Source organism: Sparus aurata, chromosome 9, assembly GCF_900880675.1.
Source record: "Sparus aurata chromosome 9, fSpaAur1.1, whole genome shotgun sequence".
NCBI classification, from domain to species: Eukaryota; Metazoa; Chordata; class Actinopteri; order Spariformes; family Sparidae; genus Sparus; species Sparus aurata.
Genome location: NC_044195.1, coordinates 1,580,497 through 1,603,698, shown reverse-complemented (window position 1 = coordinate 1,603,698; position 23,202 = coordinate 1,580,497). Strand labels below are relative to the sequence as shown.

Here is a 23,202-nt window from a genome sequence, read left to right as displayed (position 1 = left end):
TATTCTATATGGGCGGATTCTCAGAGTTGGTTTGCAACTGGTGGACAAATGGTGGATTGTGCTCCTCTGAAAACTTAAATCGTGAGTTTGAATATATAGGTCTACTATGTAGGAGACACTACTTGGGAAAAAAGGGGTAATTAATCACTGGTGATTAATAACACATTCGTAGATGGGGAACCACCTCCCTTGTTTGATTTACTGGAATAGGCCGGAGGGAATTATTCCAAATATCTAACTATCCAAGTTGGCTTGGACAGTTAGAGTATCAATTAATCCAATTTCAGTTTTCATGTTCTATGTCTCAGTTTCTGAAGTAGTGACTTCTTTGCACGATCCCATCGATTTCCCACATTAAATTAAACTTGCACAGACAACGCCATAAGGTTATACATATTTATTAACTAAATAGATGCAGAGTAAATGATATGAGATAATAATTCAAACGGGTGACAACAAGTAACGTGAACGTGAAGATGATGGGAGTAAGTTATTGATCAGATGAATTCTAAACGATGGTGGATTTTAGTGTAACGAGCTGTTCAAAAATTACGGGAGTAATTTCTATCCTAATAGGACAATATGCGAAATTCCTTTGAATTTATGATATATATTAGAAGCTTCACGAACACCAACTCTGATTCTTGTGACTCCAGCTGTGTGCAGAGGTTTCAGCCTACTTGTTTGTAGACGAAGAGGTCCACGGAGTTTGGGTTCCTCTAATCCTTTCTCGGCTTGGCTGCAGATGCAGTAGCTGTCTAGCCGCTGGGTGATGACGATGCGGCTTCAATGATGACGGAGTTCGCAGGCCCAACGGAGTTCCCATTTGAATGCACTGTGGGTGGTCGGTCTTGGCTGGATGTTAACTTCTCTGGTCAGCTGGAGATGCTGTCCCGGCTTCTTGAGCAGTTCAATTACTGCACCGGATTTTGATGCATGATTAGCGTCTTAATCAGAGTTTCTTTGGAACGGTGGCGATTCAGCTTCGAATATGAAGATGATTTGGCTTCTTGTCTAAAAATAACTGGAGGATGAAACGCTGGCCGGATGTTTTCCGCTTTTTAAAGAGTGAAGGCAGACCCGAGGAGCAGCCTCATCACGTCACTTCATCCGGTGATATCACAGATCGAATCACGGACTTATTACTTATTGCCGGATTAAACTATCCTTCTGAAAGTTTTAAGATCGCGATTGATTGTTCACCGAAATCCACCATGGTCTTTACATAAACATTTGGTTACATGAATAAAAAGGAAATAAACGAAATTGCTTAATAGGCAAAAAGGTAATTATCAGTTATAATCCATGAAACACACAGATACATAGCCTCCGCCGCACTGATGGCTCGAACCCATTTCATACAGTGCTGACTTATATTTCAAAACATATGTCAGAGGTAAAAGAAAAGTATAGATAAACACAATTGTGGATTACATTACTTAAGAAAGTCCTCTGTGAACTATACTGAAACGTACCAAAAGGTGGCACTGTGGCTCCACCAAACATTCAGACATTGAAACCTTGAATTTATAATTTGGGTTTCCATTAGGCTAGAGCGATGAAAAAAACATCAAATCATACTGGACTGAGGTGCATTGTGGGATACTGGAGGACCAACAGTCTGAGAAAGTCGGCTAACTGAGCTAGGTAGCTAACAGCAGCTGCTGTTTACAGCTAGCAACTAGCGCAATTGGACAATAAATGGGTCCAAAGAAGCTACCAGAGGTCGACGACATAAAAAAGTCGCTCGACTTCTTATCCGAAGAAGTTTCCGCTGTCAGGCTGCAGCAGGAGGGGATCTTGACGCTGGTGGAGGAGGTGAAAGCCCTTCGCATCCAGAATGAGGAGAAGGATAGGAAAATCGCCTTCCTTGAGAACAGAGTTGCCAACCTGGAGCAATACACCAGGATGAACGACATCATCATCACTGGACTCGATATAAAATCCGGTCATACGCTCGTGCGGTGGCCATCACCAACGGGGAAGAGTCCGGGGACCTGGATGTTAGCTCGACGGAACAACAGGTGGCCGCATTTTTGCAGACCAGAGGCATAGAGCTGGACTGTGAAAATATCGAGGCTTGCCACACTCTGTCCAGAAGAAACGCCAAAGAAAAACCAGCTGTCATCATGAGGTTTGTAAACAGAAAGCTCAAGATTGCACTGCTGAAACAGGGGAGGAAACTAAAAGGGACAAACGTATACATCAACGAGCACCTGACCAAACACAACGCAGACATCGCCAAACAAGCACGCTACCTGAAGAAACAGAAAAAAAATTCAACATACCTGGACTTCAAACTGCAAAATATTCATTAAACTAAATGGAACACCGGAAGAGGCAAAAGTGCTAATGGTTAAAAGTATCAACGACCTGGACAAATCAACACTGATGGACTGGATTGATCAACATGGGCTGGACTGGATTGTAAGGTAACAAACACATAAACATGATCTACACTGAAAGAGTTCACTCATTTAGTCCTGGAGACAACAGTAACACAGCACAGAGGATCAATGACCATGACAACCCTGAACTACAAACATTTCAACATACGGAACACAATTTATTGGATATGGAACATGACATAGACCCGGACAACTACCTCTTCAACACCATCAATAATAACTGCTGCTATTACACTGATGAACAATATAACCAAATCCATAAGGATGGAAAACTATCAATTATACACATTAATAGCAGGAGTCTGTATGCAAACTTTGCAAGTATCAAGGACTACGTGAATCAGTTTAAACAATCATTCAACATCGTTGCAATATCTGAAACATGGATTAACGCAGAAAAAGGGGTGGACTTTGAATTGGAAGGTTTTGAGTTTGTGCATATGGCTCGACAAAATAAAGGTGGAGGAGGAGTTGCAATATATGTGGACAGAAACATTACCTTCAAGGTGTTGGAAAGTATGTCAATGGTTGTGGACAACATGCTTGAATGCATATCAATTGAACTGTGCAAAGGAAAAAATAAACCAGTAATCATTAGTTGTATATATAGGACACCGGGCTCAAATATTGAGCTGATCAAGGAATGGATGGAGGAAATGTTCACAAATAAGAGTCATAAAACAATTTTCATCTGTGGAGACTTCAATATTGATCTCCTTAATCCAAATAAACACAAAATGACTGATGATTTTATTAACACAGTATATAGTATGAGCCTATACCCAAAAATCACCAGACCCAGCAGGATAACCTTGCACTGTGCAACTCTGATAGACAATATATTCACAAATGACATTGTTCACAATACAATAAGCGGGCTACTCATCAGTGACATCAGTGACCATCTACCAGTTTTTACAGTGTATGACAATGACTACAAGACTAATCTACCTGACAATAAAACTGTATATAGGAGAGTGAGAACAGAAGTATCAATAACAGCACTCAAAAATGACCTAATGGCGCAAAACTGGGATATTGTATACAATAGCAATAATATAAATAGTGCATATGACGATTTCTTAAAAATATTTAAAATACTATATGATAAAAACTGTCCTGTAGAAAAAATTAATAGGAAACTAAAATATGCTGATCATCCTTGGATCACAAAGGGTTTGCAGAATGCCTGCAAAAAGAAAAATACACTGTACAGAGAATGTATGAGACAGAGAACTAAGGAGGCAGAAAATAAATATAAAAAGTATAAGAACAAGTTAACTAATATTATAAAAATAGCTAGGAAAGAATACTATAACAAACTATTAGATGATAATAAGAATAACATTAAAGGTATATCGAACATACTGAACACTGTAATAAAAAATAGCTCTAAACAATTAAGTTATCCTAAGTATTTTATTATCAATAACACTGAAAAGCATGATATGAATGAAGTAGTTATAAGCTTTAATAAATTCTTTGTTAGTGTTGGACCTGACCTAGCAGAACAAATCCCAGATCCAGTAACATCTGAGGAGCAGAGTGACAGTTTAATAGACCGGAATTTGAGCTCAATGATCCTCACAGCAGTGGATGAGAAAGAAATTATAAATACTGTTACCAAATGTGCAAATAAGACATCTAAGGACTGTGATGATATTGATATGACTGTTGTGAAAAGAGTGATTGAGGGGATTTCAAAACCATTAACATACATCTGTAACCTATCATTTCAAACAGGTACATTTCCAGACAAAATGAAAATAGCAAAGGTCATACCTCAGTACAAAACTGGGAACAAACACCAATTCACAAACTACAGACCTGTGTCATTATTATCTCAATTCTCTAAAATTCTAGAAAAACTTTTCAATAACCGACTGAACAGTTTCATAAATAAACACAGATTACTCACTGAAAGTCAGTATGGATTTATTGATTCAGTTGAGGAAATTACAAATTCAATAGACCAAAAAGAGTATACAGTTGGGATATTCATAGACCTAAAAAATACATTTGACACAATAAACCATGATATATTATTCAAGAAACTAGACCAGTATGGCATCAGGGGAAAAGCATTAGAGTGGATCAAGAGCTACTTAACAAAAAGGAAGCAGTTTGTGAAACTGGGTGATGCTTGTTCAGAGTGTTTGGACATTACCTGTGGTGTCCCTCAGGGGTCAGTGTTGGGCCCCAAACTCTTAATACTTTATATCAATGATATATGCAAGGTATCAAAAGTTTTGAAGTTGGTTTTGTTTGCGGATGACACAAATATTTTTTGTTCTGGTAGTGATCTACAAAGTTTAACAGAAGTGATTAATACTGAATTGAATAAATTAAAAGCATTCATTAAACCTGAGCAAAACAAGAATAATACTTTTTGGCAATCACAGAACTAATGTACACCTAGAGATACAATTAGATGGGGTTAGTATTGAAAGAGTAAATGAAATCAAATTTTTAGGGGTGATCATAGATGAGAAGATTAGTTGGAAATCACAAATTAAACATGTACAAACCAAAATGTCAAGATGCATCGCAGTATTAAATAAAGCAAAACATGCACTGGATCATAAATCACTACGTACTCTATATTGTACATTAGTTCTGCCATACCTCATTTACTGTGTAGAAGTTTGGGGCAATAACTACATGACTACAATACATCCACTTCTAATTTTACAAAAGAAAGCAATACGGATCATTCATGGGGCAGGATACAGGGATCACACAAACTCACTATTCTTACAGTCAAAACTAATAAAATTCAAAGATATGGTGGATTTTCATACAGCACAAATACTATTCAAAGCAAAAAATAATCTGCTACCAGAAAATATTCAGACACTATTCACTGGAAGGGAAGAATTTAAGGGGAAAATGTAAATTCAAAATACTGAAGGCACGCACAACAAGAAAAACTTTTTGTATTTCAATTTGTGGGGTTAAATTATGGAACAGTCTGGAGGGGACGCTCAGGGAATGTCCAAACATGAACCAGTTTAAAAAAATATATAAGGAGATGATTTTTACAAGGTAAAGAAATGAGGAGGGTGTATGATTATCACTGGGTGTATATTGTTTAATTATTTTGTTATTTATGTATCTTTGTGTTATCTTCAGTATGTGTGTGTATGTCATATGTATGTATGTATGCATGTATGTGTATATATGTGTATATATATGTGTGTGCGTGTGTAGGTCTGTGTATGTATGTTTTATATATGTATATATTGTACTCTGTGTCATCTTCAGTATGTGTGTGTATGTTATATATTATAATAATATAAAGAATAATATAATATTTTATTAGGATAAATAATTCTGTAATAGATTTATGTTTTGTCAGACATAGAACAAAGGTAATTGACAAATGGAAGTTATTATTATTGTTATTATAATTATATGATAGAAGGCAAAATATTTCAGTGGTATTATTTATTAAAAGGGGGTGGAATAAAATAAGTTTATACTTCTTCCCACTCCTTTTCGGATATGTAAACAGAATTTATAGTTTTTAGTTTATGTTTACTTTGCTATACTTTGTTATTTTCAATTTCTTATTTTCATTTTTAATTTCTCTCTCTTTTTTTTTCTTCTTTATGACTGTCCATTAGTGTATGACAATTTTGTTTTTTTACATATTCGAAATAAACTACCTAAACCTAAACCTAAACCTCCTTATCCTGTGGAGGGAAGATATGTTATTTCTGATGAGGTGAGATTTCATCTTAATACACTTCTTGAATTAATAAAGAAATCAGGATTCTTTATACTTTGGTAGTATAGGAATGTTAATAGTTTTTTTTACAACCCTTAATGTAATTACTAGGGTTGTCAAACGATACATTTTTTAAATCGCGATTAATCGCATTTTGTCCATAGTTAACTCGCGATTAATCGCAAATTAATCGCAATTTTTTTGGCACATTTTTTTCTGTTTTAAATGTACCTTAATGTATTTTTTCCTGTTCTTAATACTTTTAACAACATCAGAAAGGGTAAATATGCTTGCTTTATGAAAATGTTTATTCAACACTTCAAATCTTGCAGGAAAATAAAAGGCGCAAAAAATATCCCCTCACCCTAAATGGGATCAAAACATGGTGATGTCTGCTTTTGGCGAGGGGGGGCGGTGGGCTCTCTGCATCTGCCATGTGTTTGGCTTGCAAATGATATCTGAGACTTGACGTACTTCAATGGTAACTCATTTCATGTCGACAGTATGTTCAGATAACTTTCGTCCTATCGACAGAACCATCTGGCAGTGTTTTGAAAGTAAATTTGCTGTTAATAAGTCCTTTCTCCATTTACTCTTACTTTCGCTTTTCAGTCCACCGTGTTTTTCCCGAACGCCAACCCTGCTTCTTCTTCTTCAGATTCCCTTTGTTATTCTTCTGCCACCCTCTGGATCGAGACTACAGGTGCCAATCGACGGCCAATTGACCAAGAAAATGGTGATTGTCGCAGCAAAGCGACAAGTTTGCAGGTATGTGTGTATGTGTGTGTGTGTGTGTGTGTGTGTGTGTGTGTGTGTGTGTGTGACATACAATTTACAATGCGTAGCAGTAATGACCATACACCTCTGTTGCTCTCAATCATCTAAGCCATAGTAGTTTAATGTGTTGTGGAGAGGGTGATGATACTAACATTGATATGAGAACTACTACTTTTCCAACTGTAACTTGGGGTAATGGGCTAGCTTAAACAAGAATTTATTAATTGAATCAAAAGCCATGATGTAACCCGCTGAAGATGTTAAAGATTTCATTCATTCTCTTTAACATCTGAATATAAAATATATATGGAACAGAATTGATTTCAGTGACAGGTCTTTTCTTTCAACATCACCCACAAAAGCCGAAAATATATCGGCTTTTGTGAGTGATGTTGAAAGAAAAACCACTTATTCAATCACAGAAAAATGAGAGTTGTAGAAATCTTTGGAACTGAAGACTATCATGAAAACCATTTTCTTTACAAGTGTATGTAATTTTTTTACCTACAACTGTATATGTCTAAAAAACAGGCTGAGCCCAATTCAATGTACAAACTGAGAAAGTTGGTCGCACTAGTGCTACCTGTCAAAATGAGTCTCGAGTAGGGATTGATATCGTTAGGATTTTATCAATACCGATATCGATATGATACTCCCTATCGGTACCGATACTTATCGATACTCTTGTCAATACTAAACCATGTAATTTTGTGTAAAAAAAAATAAAGACTTTACAAGATGTTAAAAGATTCAACCTTCTTTTTATTACCACAAGGTAATAATAAAGCTTCAACAGAACAGAAGCGATGCAATTCCAAATACTCCTGAATAGATAACCAGGACCAGGACCAGATACAAAAATCTGGTGGATGCCGGAGCACAACGCAGCAATTCAGCTGATTTTAGCACTGAGCTGACAGGAAGTCAAGCACAGAAATAACAATATAACATCCGGTTACTTTTCAAAATAAAACACTCCATGTCGACACCAGCACAAAAAAGAGACAAACACAAGCTCTTCTACTAATACTTCGGTCGGGAACACTTCCTGTTGTTGTTCTTATAACACAGACCTTTAACTGCGGTCACGAGTGATTATGTGATTATCGCGAAAATTCCTCGGCCTCGCGACGCCAGCTGTCTTCCGTACTGCGTCGTGGCAGACTCAACACGAAACCCGTGGGGGTTACCGGACGGCTGAGCGACACCTGATCGAGCCGTAACGCAGCGGACACTATCCATTGGAAATTTGGGGTAAGCATCATCACCAAACACTTGGAGCGGGCGCATAGTATGACGCTAAAGGAAGGTGGCGTGTCTGATTGCTATAACAAAGTAAAGTTAGCAGCCCGGCTAACACTAAAGACTGCAGCGCCGTGGCAGCAGCACCCGGTTTCGTTGCTGCAACTTCAAGTCACGTTTCAGTTTGTTGTTAAGTTTGTAGTCATAACAGTTAGGTGGACGTTCAAAAGCCGATAAAAAATCATTAAAAAAAAGTTTTTAAAAAAAAAGTACCAATAACAGTACCGTTTGTCCAGAATCTTAACGGTACCCTGGTACCGACCCAATAAGGAGCCGGTACCAAAAAGTACCAGTCCTCGGTATACATCCCTAGTCTCGAGCCCTGAATTACTAACATTTACAAAAACTTTTAAGATTACATCTTAAAGAAGGATGCTTTTGTTGAGCTGACAAAATTGGACTTTATCACCATTATTTCTTCACATTTAGCCTAAATGTAACAGGTGACTTGATAGGCCATGTATTTGGTGTGTGCTGTCTTTAAGCATTGGCAATACTTAGTGGCCAATGCTGTGTGTGTGTGTGTGTGTATATGCAACAGAGTGATAAACTATTATCACTGCATCACAACGTACCTCAAACTTCACAGCAGGATCCATGGTAATCATTTCTGGTTTCGTATCCAAACAACTGTTGTCACAGGAGACCGAGCACTTGGGAATCTTGAGTATTTGAGAGGCCACTGGAGGACAAAAGACATGAGAAATAATACTCAACCATTTAGGTATTGAATGTCTTGATTTGGTACTGCCACTGTATCTTCTTGGCCTTGACAAATGATACTCAGCTAAAGAATCCCTTTGCCGTGTTTGTTTGTTTCTGGTGAAAAAATTAAATGAGTTGTGTTGTGGCTGGGTTGTTAAAAATGCTGTGGAGGGCCCAGTCAGAACTCTTGGTTTTTCCTTAAAGAGAATGGTTCCAATAACCGGGCCTTGTTGTAATAACAGATTCCTACTGTTCTATTCATAATTCTTATTAACCCCTTGTACTGTACATACACTGACTGGCCCCCCAAAAAAGTCACAACCTGGATTTCTAAGCAAATTCGTAAGACCCGTCCATTAGATAATAACTGCTATGTTCAATAAGTTTCAGCTGGCAACAACTTATTAATCTTTTTCAACTGTAGCATTGTTTATTACACTGTATATATGATTGACATATTCCAGCAGAATGTGCATTTCTTGAATTTTGTTTCTGTTTTTGGTTGTTCTTGCTTATATATAGTTTAAAATTTTCTGCATATTCTGGGACTATTATGGGAATGGGAGCAGCTCTAGCGAAAGCAATTTCCTCACAGGGATCATTAAAGTACTTCTGATTCGGATTCTGATGATTAACCCTCACTGATGCAGTGAGTAGCTTCTCATTTCTTAAACAACCATGTCAGAAGACATGTCCTGTGTTCGTGGAAAATATATAACTCTGTTTCAGATGGGTCAGATTAAACATTAAACATGGTGAAATCAAATCATAGAAAAACAAAAGTAGAACTCAGTTATGTTCTAAGTGAAAAAAAGAGCATTTCCATACGCACAATGCAAAGAGAAATCAATGATTGGGACTAAACAGTCAGGAAGCGTTAAGAAAACCACTAATCAGTGAGGCTGATCGGAAAAAAAGGCTTCAATTTGCATAATTGATGCTAATGATTGGACTCCGTAACAATGGAAAAGGAAAGGTACCCTGGTCCAGAGTGATGGGCGCATCAGGGTAAGAAGAGAGGTGGATGAAGTGATGATGCCTCGTGTCTACCATACAAGCCTGTGGGGGCAGTGCTATGATCTGGGGTTGTTGCAGTTGGTCAGGTCTAGGTTCAGCATTATATGCCCAAAAAATTAGGTCAGCTGACTTCTTGAATATACTGAATGACCAGGGTTTCCATCGATGGATTTTTTCTTCCCTGATGGCATGGGCATATTCCAAGATGACATTGCCAGGATTCATTGGGCTCAAATTGTGAAAGAGTGGTAGGGAGCATGAGACATAATTTTCACACATGGATTGGCCACCACAGAGTCCAGACCTTAAAACCATTGAGAATCGTTTGGATGTGCTGGAGACTTTACACAGTGGCCCAACTCCAATCATGAGTACGAGATCTGAGTCAGCTGTCTGACCTGGCTTTAGAAGGGAGGTTACGATGGATGGATCATTACTTGTCCACTGTCTCAGCTAAAATCTCCCTTCAGCCAGGAGTTGGTGCAGCTTGTTTACCAGTGCCCTTGCCACTTCTCTTGATGTCGCCTCTTAACTGGAGCATGTAAGAGGGAGCACATTACTCCCATTCTGGCCTCCCTCCACTGGCTGCCTGTGCATTTTAGAGTTCATTTTAAGATTCTTTTATTAGGGCCCGAGCAGGGAACCTGCAAGGACCCTATTGTTTTTCTAATGTTTTTTATTATTATTTTTCTTCTCACAAAAGGATCGCATTTTTCACTGCCTAAACATACCCAAAAACTCACCAAACTTGGAATATAAGTCACACCTGGCGAAAAATTTTATAATCTGTTGTCGTCCTGAATTTCCACCACTAGGTGGCGCTGTTATTAAGGAAAGCGCGTTTAGGCTAATAACTCCCATATACTTTGTCGCACATTCAAAAACCTTACATAGACGCGTTCAGTGGATTGTGTTGAATCTCGTGGTATAGGCCACGCCCATTTCCGCCTACCGTTTTTTTTCGCTACGTCGCAAAATGTCGAAAACCTACTTTTTCGAACTCCTCCCAGGCGATTTCACCGATTTGCATGAAACTTGGCACACAGCATCTGTGGACCCTCCTGACAAAAAGTTATTAAAGGATTCTAATTAAAATAAATAATTTTGAAATTATTAAATAACAACTTCCTGCAGATTTGGTTACAAACAGGAAGTGTTGCATATCTCCACATTAGTGCGGTCTAATGACATGAAACTCAGGATACTACTTCCCCATGAGCCCCTGAGGCCCTGTGCAAAATTTTGGACGATGACCACAAGGTGGCGCTCTTTAAATTGATGTATTTTATATCTCCACAACGGTGCATCGGAATAAGACGAAACTTGGTACATTTATTGTCAGTGCCCTCCTGAGGACATCTGACAAAGGGTTTACCGATCCACCACTAGGTGGCGCTCTGGCGTCACTTTAATTGCATAATTGGCCCTGTGCCCACACCACAACACTTATGGAAATGAAATTCATAGAGGTGCAATAGAATGGCCCCTGTGACTCACTCACCGAAAATGACCACCAGGTGGCGCTATTTTCAATTTAGAAGCGTTTTTGGCTCATAACTCCCACTTAATATGTTGCATATTATTAAACCTCATGCCGATGTGTTCCCTCCATTCAGATGAATTGTTTGGTGTAGGCCACGCCCACTTTTGCAGTAACTTTCCATTCGCAAAATCGCGACAAATGAAAAACGTACTTTTTCGAACTCCTCCTAGAGAATTTGACCAATTTGCACCAAACTTTGCATGTAGCATCTATAGACCCTCCTGACAAAAAGTTATCAAAAAAATTTTGATACTCCATGAACTGCCCGAAATATAAAATGACAAATTCCTGCATATTGTGTTGAAAACAGACAATCTTGCATATCTTTACAAAATGCTGTCTGATTATCACATAAATTGTCTTCATTGTGTGGTATGGCCTGATGAGGCTTTGTGTAAAATTTGGTGCAAATCGGCCAATAGATGGCGCTCTGGTCGCAGTCTAATTAGTTTCAATGGGATAAAGTGGGGAAATCTTAAAGTCTTCTTCAAAACTCATCGACCTTCAACCTCTCCTTGTCCCTAATATGTTGAGCAAGACACACCATTCTAACCTTTAAAGAGTCAGAAGACCTCAAACTATGGGGCATGTATTCAGTTTTTAAATATCTTTTATGGTTTTCAAATCATCACAGTTTTACTTTCAAGGATTTGTAGGCCGTCTTCTGATTTTATAATGGGGGTGTATTGCGCAGTGTTGGGCACGTTACTTTTAAAAAGTAATTAGTGATAGTTACTAATTACTTCTCCCAAAAAGTAACTGAGTTAGTAACAGAATTACTCCACTATAAAAGTAATTAGTTACCAGGAAATTAACTGTTGCGCTACTTTTATTTCTTCCCCCTTTTGAGCTCGGCAGTCATTTTAGCTGCTTGGCTACAAATGTATTTAGAAAATGTATTTCTTTGACCGGCACCTGCTCTCCCCGATATTTTGTCAATGAGTGCTCTGAAGGAGTCTGAGTCAGCTGTTGATAACGGGAGCAAGTTCTCAACAACATACCTGTCTATCATTGCATTCAGTTCAGTCTGTGTCACAAGTTTCTGTGAAGCTGTTCGCAGAGCACAGGTTAGCCACAACTGGCCTGCTATCATCATCAACAGCGTCAGCAACAGATTTTTGGCCAGTGTTAGTTTTGTAAAAGGTGTGCTCAGAGTTGCTTACAACGGATGTGGACAAAGGAGATTAAAGTAGTGTCTGTATTTCAACTTTGAAAACATCAACTTTCCCTCCGGACTCACCATTACCACAGTTCCCCTCTGCTAGTTTAAGTGTGTGATGCTGCTGTGTGCGTGTGTGGCTTGTGTGTAAACCGAACATTGCCACTGATTGGCTTAAGAACTCTAACTCAACGTTAGGGAGCCAATCATCATCACTTATGCGGTTGTCTCGCTCCTCCCTCCTCCCTCACCGGAGGAAAAAAAATACAGCTCTGCAGCTCCGGCGGCTGAGAGCCGAGATGGATGACAACAGCTTCAGTGATCAGCTTCAGTTTGTCACACGCCACATTTAATAGTCGGTAACGGCATTGTAACGATGGAAATAATAATATTGATAAGGTTAACTGTTGTTGAAAAAAGTAACGCTGTGAGTAACACTGTTTATTCTGATGCCGTTATTCCCAACACTGGTGTTGCGTGAAATAGAATGCGTGACATCATAGCTACAGTGGAGAGCAGCTGGAAGAACTGTAGAAAAAGTTCTCTTCAGCTTGATTTTGATCCCACATCTTTAACTTCACATAGACAATATATACATAGACATGTAGGAAATCTTGTTGGCTTTCAGCTGATGGTCTTATTTTAGATGTAGGACTTTTGGCTGTTAAAGCCCCAGAGGGACAAGCACAACAGCAAGTCCCCCATGAGCTGCAATTTCTTCCTCTTCTTCAGATTTCATCATGCAGCAGGTGACATCTCACATCCCATCAGTTAATCATTTCTTCTCTGACCTGGCTGGCTTTCATGGATTTTTTTCAAGATCTCCAGAGAGAACCAGTGTACGTGACACAGTGGTGGCACACAGACTCCCACGAGCAAACAGAGTGAGATGGAACATCTCCATCATCCAGTCTTTTGAAAGCATTAGGGGAGATTGAGCCTACCACTGTGCGAGAAGCTAGAAGGTTTGTGAGGCAACTGGAGGATGATACTCAGCTTCTTCCTGAAACTATTTCATTGCATCATGCCTAGTGTGCACATTCTCTTCAGCCAGCTCCAGAGGCGGACCATCGACTCAGTCTTTGTCCGGGGAATCATGCAGCAGTTGACACAGTTTTTCTGACTTCAGCAGACATTATTTCAAACCGGCAATAGCAGTCCATCGAATTATGAAGCAACGACTTCCTCAGCGGAAGGTGTTGCTCGAGCATGCCCCGACGGCAGCAAGCCCCGACGGCAGCATGCATCGACGGCAGCACGCCCCGACGCGCATGGACTGCGAGGGCCCGTTCATCACTGCTTGCAGTTTTAATTTGTTTTTAAATCTTTAAATGGTCTCGCCCCACCTTACCTCTCTGAGCTGCTCCATCCCTACGCTCCTGCTCGGTGTCTCAGGTCAGCTGACCAGCTGCTCCTGGAGGTACCGAGATCTAAGCGGAAGCTCAGAGGGGAAGAGCTTTTTCCATTGCCGGTCCCAAACTTTGGAACGTCCTCCCGCTCTATATCAGAAAAGCCCCCTCACTGTCCATTTTTAAAACTCATCTTAAAACCCTTTTTTTTTTCTTCGGCTTTCAACCCTTTAATGTTTTATTGTTTTTATTGTTTTAACATTTTTATTGTTTTATTGTTTTTATTTTGTCTCCTATGTTTTTATGTTTTATGTTCTATTGCTTTTCATGTACAGCACTTTGTCCCAGCTATGGCTGCTTAAAGCGCTTTATAAATAAAGTTGAGTTGAGCTGAGTTGAGATGTCATGTTCTGAAGACAATTATTCACATTAGGGATGTCCCGATCAGGTTTTTTTTACCCCGATCCTGATCCGAGTCCTTTAATATTTAGTATCTGCCGTAACCGAGTCCCGATCCGATACTTAGCCTGAACTAATATTTTCCTAGATAATACAGCTGCATTAAGAAAAAAAGTAAGCTGTTCCTTAATAGGTTTTTTTAATTTTGTTGAAACAAAGTATACTTTCATATGGCCCTTTCTTATTCTACATATGCTATTACAACATTGGCCTCCCACTTCCTTGTGTTAGTAGGTGAGTCTGTGACGCTGCACTGTGACAGCAGACCCTCGTGTACAGCAGCTGAAGTGTGTGTGAGACGCAGCTCACGCTTGGTACCTCGATATTATCCTTTGCTTTTTTCATATTCCTTACGTTGTCACATAAAATGACGTGGACACGTTGCTTGTTTATTTCAAACACGTTCAGCATTTCCTCGATTGCCTGTTTTACATGCTCTGCTGTATGAGACCCACCAAACTAGTGCGCATAATGGCACGTTGTAACTCGAAAGTGGAGTAAATGTAATGCAAAGATGGTAGGGCATACCAGGGATTCAAAAACTCCAGGTGACGAAGAAAACCCTGATTCTCTACCACAGAGATGAGCTGGTTTTCCAGAGTGATTAATTTGATAACCCTCTCTGTAATATTTGTGGACATGTCGCTGAGGATATTTCTCTTAACTTTTGAAAGTTTCCGTGACTGTTTGCTGCCTTGGTGTCCTTGCCTGTACTCTACTCCACGTTGTATTCTTTGAGTTTTTGTTTTGTATATGCTGTATTAAATGCAGCTCCGCGAAATGGACGTATAGCAGATGTTACATGTCGCTGTTGGACTGCTTTCGCTTTCTAATCTAAGTTATTTCCACACTGCAGCCACTTTATTCACAGGTTTGCCAGAGTAACGTTAGGCGCGCGTCTGCGTTCTGCCACAAATTGTGCTCTGACGTTAAAAAAAAAATCGGGCTTGGGTCCACGTTCAAAATTGCCGATTCCGATCAGTGGAAAAATGCCCGGATCAGCCCCGATCCCGATCCTTCAGATCGGATCGGGACATCCCTAATTCACATACAATGACTTCTCCATGTACTCCATGGCACCTTGGACATTATCTTCTTGCTGGCTGTGGTCTTACACATGGACCACAAGTTTGTTAGCTGGAAACACCGGATGCGTGTGCAGTGCTGCTGCGTGGCGTCAACTCTCTCTTTTAATTTCAGCATCCATGTTAACAGGTTAGACCAGCTACACTGGATGCATGAGTTGTGCTTCTCATGTGCGTGCAAAGCGAAGCTGCTATATCGCATCATCTACATCTGTCAGAGTCTGACCTATTCAAAAGATTAAATAGACCTGAAAATGATCTGTACACAGTTATATGGACATCATACCAGCATTTCACTACAGCTTTAATGTGTGTATCTGTAGAATATGTTACAAACATAAAGAGAATACACATAACAGGTGAAGGGCATTTTTTTACTCGCCTTGTCTTTCCCGCCCTCTCTCCCTCTCTTTCCACCTCTTATTTTCTTGTTATTTCAGGGGTAAAGAAAAATCACATCATCATATTTATTGATTATCATCAAAGGCAAACCAATGCTGCAGCAACAACATGCGAGTAAGTAACAGCAGCTCACCAACGCGGCCACCTTGCACTAAACAAGCACCCCGTGTTGCCAGCCCGTAAGAGCTCATTCAGCTTGTGGCACTGATACTGGAAGAAGTCATTATACAGCATCACTGTATATTCACTATTCCATTGTGTTGGACTACATGCAGTGTTTCCCCATAGGCTTGTAGCAGCAGTGGTGCGCGCTATTGAAATGGGACCGATGTTCCTGGTTTTTCTTTTAGGAGAGGACAGGAGAGGATGAGTGGACAGGGCTGCATTTATCTTAATGTTAGCCTATATTATTTTGCGCTACAGACACTTCATATAACTACAGGTGAATTACCACACTTGCAAGTAAGAAAGAGAAAAGGAGAGGACGCATTCTTATAACTCACAAATCTGTCAGTACAGCAATGAAACCAAGATGACTCCATCTTATAACTTCAGAAACTCAACTCAAGAGAATTTTTTCTCACTACTGACGCTTCATATTCAAGTCAATTCACACACACAAGTAAAATATAAAGCATAAAAAAGCATTTAAACGAGGAACTTTGTGCTTACCTAAATATATCAGCTCAACGAAGATAATAATCATCGGGTAGATGTCAACATCGAACCAAGCAATGCTGAGCAAGAAGTCAGCATTACATTTTCACAGGAGAAAAACTGTCCCGCAAATTCACATGGTTGGCACACAGTAACATTACAGCCAACGCAGTCATGTGTTGGAAAAATCAATAAAACACTAATCTGTGAAATAAACATAATTTGGTTGATCCATGTTGACATATAGACAGTAGATATTCAACATGGCTCACATTTTTTCTTCATCCAGGGTTTCCACTACATGTCATTAACTGTGGCGCACCGCCACGTCAAAAGAAAAGCCGCCACACCTTAAAAATTCAGGCATAAATAAATCCAGTGTTAGAGAAAGGAAATATTTTACCGTCGTCTTCCACCGCAGTCTTTGACGTTAACTAGCATGTTGGATATTTAGCTTGATAATTAGCTAAAGGATTAAAATGGTCACTTAGAGCAGAGTCCTGCACGGGTCACCGCATCCGACCCGTTTTCCAACAGTAGCACAAATTACATTCAGTACTCGAGCCTACCCGCTATAAATTGATACCGACGCCCGAAGGAAAATTGGACAGACGCAATTTTTAAAAGTGAAAGTAAGATAGCGTGGGGAATGGGAGTTGATGGCTGTGTGAGAGCATTATAACCAGAGAAAAAAATATGATGACCCAAACTTTTTTTTCCCGGCAAACACCCTTTCACTCACGGGTGCCAAAACTTTTATCATACTTGTTAAAACTGAACACCATTTATTCACAGAACAAATGACGTGTCCAAGAGTCATTGCGCCACAGTCCACAAGGTGCGTTACAATATGCCAAGAAAAGCTGTGATGAAGATTTTCAATTTGAAATATAATTATGAGACGAAGCATAGGAATTTTGAAGAGACATTTCCTCAAAATTCAGAGATAAGCACAACACAAATAAATGCACTGAAATCGTCATATCAAGCTGCAAGCAGGATTCTTGTCACATCTATGTCACAATGAAATAAAATAATGCATGACTGCTTGATCATGTTAAAATGGAAATTACATTTTATTTTAGTTCGTATTTTGTTGTTTAGAATGAAAAGGACATTTTGTTTTGAATATTACAGTATTATTGCATGTGGCCTGACCGACCTCAATACATGGACCTTTGAGTCATTGAAAAAAAGCTTTGGGGCCCTTTAAGATTTGTATTTGAGTACCCCTGATCTAGGGTGTGGCATGGCACAACTTAGCGTGGCAAAACTAATAATGGAAATGCAAAGATGCATGGGATTGTTTGGCATGGCCAAAAGGTGCAATAACGCAAAATGTTCTTGTATGGTGATCTGGGTTGACGTACACTTAATCACCACCTCCCGGTCCAGCATGCTTGGTAGGGCCCGAGCAGGGAACCTGCAAGGTCCCTATTTTTTTTCAAATGATTATTTTTCAGGGCTGACCTGCGAGGTCCCTGTTGTTTTTGTAGTGACGACTTTTTTGCTCCAAATGATCACATTTTTCACTGCCTGATCATACCCCAAAACTCAACAAACCTGGAATATAAGGCACACCTGCCGAAAAATTTTATAATCTATTGTCATTGTTAATTTCCACCACTAGGTGCCACTATAATTGAGGAAATGACCAGACGCAGAAAAACACATCAGGGGTACCAAACTGTCACTCCAACAGGAAGTCGGCCATTTTGTTTCAAAGTTCCCATTTCACCACCTTTTCGATCCATTTCCATGCCTCATACTTTAACGAACTCCTCCTACAGATTGAACTCCACAGACTTCCAATTCTCTCAGTATCATCCTCAGACCTTCAACATGAAAAGTTATCAAAAGCTTTCGCCTACATCAAACATGGTGGGTGTCATGGTGCGGTCCATTTTCATGCTTCGCCATAAAGCATCAAGTCCTTATGACTTCGACATACAATTTCCCATGTACACTAAATTCATCACACATGTATACGATGTCGCCCTGAATACTTCCATGCATCAATACTGTGTCATATCCATTGTGCCACCTACTGGACACAGGAATTCAGACAAACATCCTATTTACATGACATTTATAGGTTTTTTCCTCCATATCATACACTACAAGATGACATGCAACTAAAAGGTGAGCACACTCTCCGACAGCGTCGCTGCCAATCAATAATCAAAACACAACTGACAACAAATTTGTTTGAGTGATTTTTCACCTGTAGTCCATTTTGTTTTCATGTAGATTGCAGAGAGTTCTACTGACTTCAGCGTACATTTTTCAATACTGGCAGGAGCAGGTCACCAAATCATGAAGGAACAATTTCCTCATTCCTATCTGAACCAAACTTCACATGTTTGATAAGAGTCCAGTCCTGAACACATAGGCCAATATACAGTCATAGTCACAGCGCCACATGTTGGACACAGGAAATTACATTTAACCCCTTCCTGTACTGTCTCAAACACAGGCAGTTAAGAGATACGTACACAATAATCAGACAATGGGGCCATGTACGCAGCACGCCCTGACACCAGCTTGCGTCGACGCACGTGGACTGCGAGGGCTCGTTCATCGCTGCTTGCAGCTTTAATTTCAAATTGTTTTTGTGTCTTCCTGTGTGCACATATTTTGCAAAACAAAGGTCATGCGGAGTGAAAAGTTTTCAAAATTTTGCATGTACACTATGTGTAGACATGACGTTTAAAGTTATAGTTTTCAACTGTAATCTGAACAACCACATGTCATATGAAGTGACATGTGGTTGAAGAGACACAAGATAAATGGGATTCTACTCCACACTTCTCCACCTACACCTTATTTTAAACCCAAGGCTGATCTCCTGTTAAAGTTTGAATTTAATGCTTTGATAAACACATATTTTATATTAATTGATGGTTAACTTCAGTTTGTAAACTAAAGTTTGTAAATACAGCCTTAAGCACAAACTGTTATTATTTGTCAATATTTTTGGTTTTATTAGTATTACAATACAAGTAAAGAACTCTAAGCTAGTTAAAATGTTGCAGTATAGGGAGTAGAGTAGATCAAGTAATGTGTACCTCTCTCCTCTTCGAAAGTAATGAGTGCCTGTCCTCCCTGTAGGAGCACAGTAGGTCGCTGGCTGATGGAAAACACTCCTCTGATTAGCTGACTGTCATCCTCCCTCTCATCTTTATTCTGACAGCAAAACTTCACCTCTGTGTCCGGAATCTGGACGTAGATCTGAAAAGGTGGACAAACACTTTGAGTGACAGAAAAATAATGATATCTGTAAGATTGCAATTGTATGTTAAAATGTATGCCTTCTGTCAAGTTTTCTGTGTCCAGTTGTTTATTTGTTCAGGGTTTCCTCTACATGTAATTGACTGTGGCGCACCGCCACGGCAAAATAAAAGCCGCCACACCTTAAAAATTCCGCCATAAATAAATCCAGTGTTAAGGAAATATATTGCCGTCGTCTTCCACAGCAGTCTTTGACGTTAACTAGCATGTTGGATATTTAGCTTGATAATTAGCTAGAGGATTCAAATGGTCACTTAGAGCAGAATCCTGCACGGGTCTTATTTTGCAAACCCGCCCGAACCCGCCATACTTAAAACCGCATCCGACCCGTTTTCTGACAGTAGCACAAATTACATTCCGTACCCGAGCCAACCCACTATAAATTGATACCGACGCCCGAAGGGAAATTGGAAGGACGCAATTTTCAAAAGTGAAAGTAAGACAGCGTGGGGTATGGGAGTTCTGGGAGGGCGCAAGCACGCATGAATGAGCTCATATGAAATATAAATGCTTATCATTTGTGTCGCTAATAATGACTGATGATAAGTGACGCCTTGAAAGTGGCAATCGTAAAACCCGACCCGCCTCTCCAGGCGGCCGACCCGATCCACATCTGTGTCCGACACAGTACATTATTTTTCACCCGTCCAGGACTCTGAGTTAGATAACTCCTCTTTTGAAACAAACATTAAAAATAGTATTTATTTACAATATTAGGTGAATCTTCATTCCAAGCCCATGCAGGGGAGTTCATGATGGCTGTGTGAGAGCATTATAACCAGAGAAAAATTCCCTAAGTAGCCTATGACATTAGCCACAGTCTCAGAAAATACTGGAGGAAACACTGTTGTTTATTGGCTAGTTGGTTGGTTTGTTGGAAGGATTACATTTACATTAAGGGCGATTGGCAGACACTTTTGTCCAAAGTAACTTATAGTTACAAGAAAGAACATTTGTCACAAGAAAGAAACCACACCATATCACTAACGATAAAGTAAGAATGAAACAACTGAAACAATGTTGTTTGTTTGAGCATAGCAGCTGCTATTTATCAAGGATACCTTAAGTACACAAGTGCTATGATTTAAGTGCTGAGGGTAAGAACATACAGTGCACACAGGTTTTTTTTTCTATGCGGGGTCTCAGCAGTGACTATGCTGTCCTGACATTGTTCAGGAGTTCATTCCACTACTGTGGCGCCAGAACAGAGAAAAGTCGCGACTTCGCTGAGTGACCATTGTTTGTTCTTAGCCATGCCTAAAACACAAAAACTACTAAATGGATTTCCACAAAACTTGGCTGAGGGATGGGTCTCAACCCAGAATAGTCGGTATTAACCTTTGGTGGGGATCTGGATAAAGGGACAGATTTGAAGTGAAACTCTCGCCAAAATGCAACCTAGGCTTTTTTTGTGAATGTATATGAGTTAAACACTGGTGTAAAAGCATAATTACGACGAAAGAGACACTTTTAAGATTTACCGTAGTTTCGTTTTCGGGTCAAACTCATTTTCTCAATGCAAAGGGCACTTTTACGATAGCATCAAAATCGCTATTTTTAAAACACTAAGAAGGCTTGACACAAAATGAAACTTTGTTCATAGCATCACCAGGGTCTCTACACATGAACACACACAGAGTTTGCTAAAAAGAACGTTTTTCTAACAACTCCCCTTAGCAGTAGCTTGTTCCGCTCCCAGTCGTCATGGCAGCCGAGAAGTATCGATCTCAGAATGCAATGTAACTTTGAGAAGAGTAAAGGTGGATCGACTATCCACGCGATATCTCACATGACTTTTCCTGCTTTTTATTTTAGCACTGTTTCTTATATGAGGCTCCTTTTCAACTTCAAGATCAATATTGTTTTTCGCTAATGACAAAACAACAAATTATTTGTGGATTTATATGGAACTAAGCTTTAGGAGCGGTCCACCTTAGCTCACCTCCACGTTCATTCGCATTCAGAGATCAATACTTCTCACTGGCAGAACGGCGGCGAGCGGGGGGAACATCTGCCAACTTGAGTTGTCCAAAAACTCTCTTTTTAGTCTGTGTACACAAACAATGTTCTCAAGGCTCGTGTTCATGTGTAGAGACCCTGGTGATACTACGAGCAAAGTTTCATGTTGTGTCGAGCCGTCTCAGTGTTTTGCACTCCACACTGAGAAATTTAGCTTGAGCTTGGGTAATGCATAGTATTGATGAAAAAACGGTGTGACATTTTGTAATTGCATGTCAGTGTATTGCTATATTATTGAGATCTACTGCACTGTTACTAATCAGTAGACTTAAAAGGATGATGTAACAGATTATTATTAGGAGAAGCAGCCTGGAAGACTTTCTTTATTCCAACCTTGAATTTCTGCTTCAGCTTGATGGATTCCGCCCTCTTAGCCTCCAGTTCAGCTTGATGGTTTTTCAGTTTGTCAAGCAAATCCTGTCTGTGTTTACCAAGCTTCAGGATTTCATCCTGAGGGAAAGAACACAGGGAAAAAAATACAATTAGTCCCTTTTTTTCAATCATCAAAATTCTTCCCAACAGTTTTTAGATGTGACAGAGACAACTGTACCTGCAGTGCATTAAAACTTCGAGTGAATTCCTTCTGGCACTCATCTTGCTTTTCGATGCAAACCAACATTTCCTGCTGGGCCTTTGACTTGGCATCATCTTCTTCCAGTTTCTCCAAAATGAGCCTAGCTTTCACATCATCAGCTCTCTCTGCTTTGGTCTTGTCATGCAGGAAGAGTCAAGACATATAGTTAGATATGTAGGACATTTTCTGAGACACATAACGCTCAGCAGTAATGTCCTCATGTGCTTCTTTAACCATAAAATTCTAATTAGTGATGGGAACGGCAGTTCTTTTTACTGTACTGAATCTCTAGAATCCGTTCATTAAAATGATTCGTTCAAAAGATTCGTTCACCAAATTGTTCAGTGCTCTCCAACTCCCTGAACTGATAAACAGCCAAACGATCCGTCATTCAGTTCATGATTCAGCCCTGAGGTTCACGTTCACTTACTGAGGGACGGTGCGTTCACGGACTATAGTACACAATCATTCGCGGGAGATGCAGCGCTGCTTTGAGTGGTATACATGCACTAAAATTATTACACAGTGAAAGTGTCCTCTGTGCACAGTAAAATCACTTAACATGATGCTACACGGATGTTAGCAACACAGTGCTAATTTTAGCAGTACTGTTACTGAACGTGAATCAACTCCTCTGCCCTGAGTGAGTGAGTGACACAGCGCCACTTTCAGCACAGTACGTGAACGAGAATCACATCCTCAGCGACAGTTCTCAGTGTGCAGTA

General features: G+C 39.7%; 1 protein-coding gene across 2 annotated transcripts in view; it reads right to left on the bottom strand.

Annotated features, from left to right (window-relative positions):
• nmi (N-myc (and STAT) interactor) overlaps positions 1 to 23,202 on the bottom strand; it is a 103,709-nt gene that overhangs the window by 61,572 nt on the left and 18,935 nt on the right. For both annotated transcript variants that reach the window (XM_030428526.1, XM_030428527.1), the window contains 4 exons: positions 22,454 to 22,612; positions 22,237 to 22,353; positions 19,662 to 19,824; positions 8,793 to 8,899 (listed from right to left, as the gene is read on the bottom strand). In XM_030428526.1, coding sequence (XP_030284386.1) covers positions 8,793 to 8,899; positions 19,662 to 19,824; positions 22,237 to 22,353; positions 22,454 to 22,612 — 546 coding nt within the window. The remainder of the gene's footprint in view (positions 1 to 8,792; positions 8,900 to 19,661; positions 19,825 to 22,236; positions 22,354 to 22,453; positions 22,613 to 23,202) is intronic.